At 42.1% G+C, this 6,337-nt stretch overlaps 1 protein-coding gene across 1 annotated transcript; it reads right to left on the bottom strand.

Annotated features, from left to right (window-relative positions):
- Nucleotides 1-2,476: 2,476 nt before the first annotated feature.
- LOC109222214 lies at nucleotides 2,477-3,248 on the bottom strand. Its single transcript, XM_019386589.1, has 2 exons — nucleotides 3,017-3,248; nucleotides 2,477-2,922 (listed from the first exon to the last, which is right to left on the bottom strand). Exons 1-2 carry the CDS (start codon nucleotides 3,246-3,248, stop codon nucleotides 2,477-2,479), a joined length of 678 nt encoding a protein of 225 aa, XP_019242134.1.
- Nucleotides 3,249-6,337: the final 3,089 nt, after the last annotated feature.

Genomic DNA, 6,337 nt, shown 5'->3' on the forward strand with positions numbered 1-6,337 from the left:
GCAGTACACAACTTTTTAAAAAAAATAAGTTGCAACACATAACCATCAATATTGGAGTATTCAAACTGCAACGTGGAGTTGCAACACATAACCATTAATATTGGAGTATTCAAATTGTAACGTGAAAATATCAAACGGCCATTCCTCTCCTAACATTTCAATTTATAAAAATTTTTAGAAACTTTCCAAAAGAAAAATGATTAAAAGCTCACTCTCCTAAACAACAATTAAGATAGTCTACTCTCAAAGAGATGCAATACTCACATGATATAGAAGTAAAAATTCTTACCCTGCCAAGTCTCAAAAGTCAATAAATATGAATTTCATGAATCTTAATTCGATTGTCCATTTGGCTAGTCGAGCTAATAGTTCAAGTTTGTGAAGGATATTCCACAGGGGAAAGATTGTCACTACGGTTATTGGATGACATTTAAAATAAGGCCTAAGCTTCGAGTGGTGACTACAAGAGCTAAGGCTAATTTTTGGGGTGTGAGTAGCGAGTTTCCTCTCCCGTTGAAATTTTACTAACATAATAAATAGGATATTGTGTACCTTCGTCTTTGCGAACTAAAATGACACTTATCGCTACCTCCGAGACTGCTAGGTAAATTAGCAACTATTCGCCTTCCTCTAGTTTCGATAGTAACGGAGGGCTCGACAAATACCTTTTCAAATCTTTTAAGCCTGCTGGCATTCCAAAGCCCATTCGAAGTTGTTCTTCTTTTTCAGAAGTGAGAAGTGATGACATTTTTTTTGAAGACTTGGAAATGAACCTGCTTAAAGCATGCTTAAAGCATCCAGTCTTCCAGTTAACCTCTGAACCTCTTTCACATTTGATAGTTGGTCAGGAATGTCCTCGATGGTTTTAATTTTGTCGCGATTAGCTTCGATCCCCCTTTGTGACACTAGGAAATCTATGAACTGACTCTGAATGCACACTTTTCGGGGTTAAGCTTCATGTTGTGCTTCCTTAGGATATCAAAGGTTTCTTGGAAGTGCTTTAGATGATCACATGCGTTTAAAGACTTAACCAACATATCATCTATGTAAACTTCCCTTGTTTTCCTTTTTTTTGAACAGTTTGTTCACAAGACTCTAGTAAGTGGCTCCAGCACTTTTAAGCCCGAATGGCATCACACTATAGCAATATGTGCCGAAGTTCGTTATGAACGAAGTCTTTTCCTGATCCTTCGGGTTCATTTTGATTTAGTTGTACCCGGAATAGGCATTGAGAAACTCATCAACTCGTGCCTGTTTGTCGCGTCAATCATTTTATCAATGATTGGCAATGGGAACGAGTCTTTTGGGCATGCCTTATTCAGATCTTTATAATCTACGCACATGCAAAAAATTTAATTCTTTTTTGGAACTACTACTACATTAGCTAGCCAGTCGGGATACTTTACCTCCCAGATTGAACCGATATCAAGCAACCGAGTTACCTTTTCTTTAACAAACCTTATTCTGACCTCGGCAATTGGGCATTTTTTTGCCTTACCGGAGGGATGTTGGGATCCAGGCTTAGCTGTGCATGACCACCTCTAGCAGAATACATGTCATATCCGCATGCGACCACGCAAAATAATCAACATTAAATTTAAGAAATTCTATAAACCCTGACCTGAGCTCGGGGTTTAACTTTGTCCCTAGGTGGAACTTCCTCTCTAAGAACTTCTCAAACAATGCGACTTGTTTGAGCTCTTCTGTTGTGGATTTGGTTGCGTCCGTTTTTTCTAGTAGCTGGAAATACCTTGGTAACTGATAGGGGTACTTTATAGGGTTCTGACGTCTTCTCCCCTTTGTCTACTCCATTTTGCTCGGGAGCAGGCATCGGTTCCTGTAATTGCTATGCCACATGTTCCTTTACTTTACTACTTGAAACCGAGATTGGGTTCTTTTCCCTTGCCGTCGGTTGATCACCTCTTATTTGTTTAGTTCCCTTTGGAGTTGGGAATTTCAGAAGTTGATGGTATGTTGATGGCACAACCTTCATCTCTTGTAGCCATGGTCTTCCATGAATAATGTTGTAGCACATGTCGCCATCAACTACTTCAAACAAGTTCGTCTTCATGACCCCTTCGGCGTTTGTGGACAGCAGGATCTCTCCTCAAGTTGTCATACTTTTTAAGTTGAACCCGGTGGGGAGCTTTGTGGCCGGGATGCTTCCGGTTAGCTTGGCTTATTCCAACACTCTCCATTGGATATAAATTGGTTGAACTCCCTGTGTCCACCAAAACACGTTTAATTTTAAACTCTAAAACATTAAGAGAAATTACCAAGGCATCATTGTGCGGTAGTAGGAGTCCATCGGCGTCCTCCTCCGTGAAGGTGATATCGATTTTGGTGATTTCCAAGAGTCTTTTGCTATGAGTCACCGATACCTCTATTTTCTTTGCTGCTGAAAAGGTAACACCATTAATCTCCTTCTCTCCGAAAATCATATTGATCGTTCGACGAGGAGGATCTTCTCTTGTCTTCAGGGTTCCTCCCGATTGCGTCCATAGTTATTTTTAGCTTGGTCGCTTAAGAACTCTTTGAGATGGCCATTTTTCAGCAATGTCGCCACCTCCTCGCGCAGATCTCGGCAGTCCCCAATCCAGTGGTTGTTAGTCCTATGATACTCAGACCATATATTAGGATCCCTATGACTGGGATCGCATCTCATTGGCCTCGAGAACCGTGCTCCCTTAATGATCCTCATTGCTGATACCAGTTCTACTACGCTGAAATTGAAGTTATTCTCGGGCAATCTGGGGTAGGTGGAATCCCGATTGCCTGATACCTCTTTGTCTTGCAACGGTTTATTATTCCGAGCACGGTCAACTCTCCTATCGGTAGCGAACCTGTCCGCCGATTGGAAACCTCCACCGCGTCTTTCGGCCCTTTCGTAGGGGAAAAACCGGCCTTTAGAAGACTGTCGATCTGAGTCAAAAATCAACCTTCAACTTTTCCTTTATCTTCAATTTGTAGTGGTTGTGGACATCTTCCCATTTTGCTTCTTGGAACTCGAGCAAACTTTCTTTCAGTTTTCGGGAAGTGTTAGAGCTCCTCGGGTTCAGCCCCTTAGTAAATGCCTCAACTTCCCATTCATCTGGCATGGCTGGTAGCAGCATCCTTTCCTTCTTAAATCTGGTCACGAACTCTCGCAACAATTCAGACTCTTCTTGCGCAATTCTGAATATATCGATCTTTCGGGCCTGCACCTTGCTAGCCACGACATGGGCCTTGATAAAAGAATACGCGAGCATCTCGAAGGAATCTATTGAGTTCTCGGGTAGAAGTGAATACCATGTCAAGGCCCCGTTCGTGGTCTCCCAGAACTTCTTCAGCAATACTGACTTAATCTAGTGCGGAGCTAAGTCGTTTCCTTTCACCCCTGTTGTGTAGGTGGTGATGTGCTCCTAAGGATCTGAAGTCCCATCATATTTTGACACGTCTGGTATTTTGAACCGCTTAGGAATTAACTCTGGTGTCGTGCTCGGTTTGAACGGCAACTGGTGTATTTCTTTGAGTCTGGTCCTTTCAACACAGGCGGGGCGCCCGAGATTTGGTCCATTCAGGTGTTTATTTCCCTCATAAACTGCATGAGTTCCATTTTAAAAGGGATCATTCCCATTATTGTTACCAGATCCACTGTCGTTCCCCCCGGCTCCATCAAAGCCGACTTCACCCCTCAGGGTGTTGTTATCAACCTTTTGTGCTGTTTGATTTACGGGAGCACGGGAGGAACTGGACCTCCTTCATTCGCGTTTTTAGAAGCAACTAACAATGCTTGTTTCAACCCTATCATGACCTGATCTTGTCGCGAGAGATGGCCCATAATAGCCTTTTGTTGTTCCCTCAAGATTCTCACCGTTTTCGTAACGTGCTCGTCTTCAGCATCATTAGTAGTTGCCTCCTGAACGTGTCGTGGATATTGCCCGCCATGGACCGACGTGGCTACATCCTCCTCGTTGCGGGTATCACTGATCGAATATTCGTGTTGAGGCTGATTTCCTTGGGCCTCAACGTTGTGTGCGATGCTGACATCGTTATCTGCCATTTTTTACGATTTTCTGCTAAGAAACAAAGAATTAAACATGTTAGTTAGATGCAAGGATCAACTCAATTACGCAACGTAACTGTCTAAGTCCCACGGTGGATGCTAAACTGTTTACCCGTAAAACAATAAAGTTGAATTTGTAACGTGGTTTATAGACTAGCGAATCGATTTGATCCCAAAATAATAAATAAATTAAATAAAATGCAAGACTTAGCGTTGAAATCAAGATAAGACAATAAATAGCTTGATTCTGAGAGCATAGAATCCGAAGGCAGTAACCAGAATATCAATAGACAAGAAATAAAGTGCTATTGAGCTTTAGAATAATATGTAGCATACATTTATCAGAAAATTCGCGTCCTTAACAATGGTTGTTGAAGTCACTATTTATAGCTGCACCTAGGGAAGAAGGTCCTAGGATCAAGCCCCTCTTAAATGATAATTATGTGGCCAAATGATGAATGTGTAACGACATGCTTTGAATGCCAAAATTCTCTATGACGGATTGTGTATTTAATACTAAAGAATATTCTTCATTGAATGTCATCGAGTGGAAAACATTCGTTTGTCTTGATTAGCAAGATTCCCTTTGGGGTCTTCCCTTAACCGAAGCCGCTGTCCCCGATGTTGATTTCTACTTGCCTCGCTTTTCATCTGTCTCCGGTTCCACGTGTCGCTCTATTATTCAAGTACTTGAACCAATTTTACTCTATACAGATAGTCCCCCTACTTTACGGTGGAACATCTTTGTGTCATCGAGAAGTTGGTGAAGATACCTTTCTTGGCGGGAAATTTTCCGATCCCCTGTGAAAAATTTCTGACGCTTCATTAGACGCACGTCTCTCCGCATTTAATGCCCCGAACACGTGTCACTTTATGATTTAGCAATACTTTTGCCGGTTCTTGAGGTAATCATGGCCACGATTTTAGGTGCATATTCCTTTACTTATACGTCTTATTCTTCTTCTTTTACACTTCACAATTTTTCAAAACTCTCTCAACTTCTTTGCATTCAACTCTATCTTGCTTTTAATCGTCTTCTTCAAAGAACTCTTATTACCTTCTACTAACCATGGCTTCCTCATCCAAGAACTCAAGTTCTCTAAGAAACAAAGAAAGCACCAATAAAGTTGCCCCTTCTACTGTGAGCACCATCATTCCCGGAAGGCTCACTACAGTCAAGGTTTTCGAAGAGAAGTTTCTTTCTACAAACACTCGTGCATGGGCTGCTGGCGTGTACCCTTCTTCCATCTGTCCTACAAGTATTCCTGTTGTGAAGGAGGATTTTATTTTTCATGATTAGAACATCATCGCTCCCGATCTGGTGGAGCGAGTAACCTTCACTAAGAAGAGGTTTACATATGTTTACACGTACCCCTTCACTTTGGGCCCGTTCTCATTAAGCGGGGGACTTGACCCTATAAAACTCGCCGCCGGTATCACGTCTTTTTGGCACAAGTGAGCCCCTTTGTGTGGTGGGCGGTAGCCTGTCTACGGTGGCTATGCCAGGAGATAGGGGAAGAGCTCTCGTTGGCTCACANGAGAATGGGTTGAGTTAGTTGACAATGTTGAACCGTCATTCATAATTTTGTTTGATCTCTTTGAACCTAGCTCTTGGGATCTCCAGTCTGCTAGGTAGAGTTACCGCCATGATGACTTGTCCTAGGCCTTTAACCCCATTCCCTTTGATGATCTTTCAACCGCCTCTCTAGATAGGCCTTCTGTAAGTGGATCCGACACGTTATCTCTTGACTTTACATAGTCAATTGTGATAACACCACTAGAGAGTAGTTGTCTAACAGTATTGTGTCTCCGTCGAATATGACGAGATTTCCCGTTATACATAACGCTCCCTGCTCTACCTATTGCCGCTTGACTATCACAATGCATACATATAGGTACCAAAGGTTTGGGCCAAAATGGAATATCTTCCAAGAAATTCCGGAGCCATTCAGCTTCTTCACCGGCCTTATCTAAAGCTATGAATTCAGATTCCATTGTACAACGGGCGATGCACGTTTGTTTGGATGATTTCCAAGACACTGCTCCACCCCCAATTGTGAAAACATATCCACTCGTGGATTTAACTTCAGATGATCCGGTGATCCAATTTGCATCACTATATCCCTCGATCACGGAAGGATATTGTTATAATGCAAAGCATAATTTAGGGTATGTTTCAGTATACCCCAAAACTCGTTCATTGCCATCCAATGTATTTGATTGGGGTTACTTGTAAACCGTACTCAGTTTGCTAATAGCACATGCTATATATGGTCGCGTACAATTCATGAT

This window comes from Nicotiana attenuata, unplaced genomic scaffold (genome assembly GCF_001879085.1).
Source record: "Nicotiana attenuata strain UT unplaced genomic scaffold, NIATTr2, whole genome shotgun sequence".
NCBI classification, from domain to species: domain Eukaryota; kingdom Viridiplantae; phylum Streptophyta; class Magnoliopsida; order Solanales; family Solanaceae; genus Nicotiana; species Nicotiana attenuata.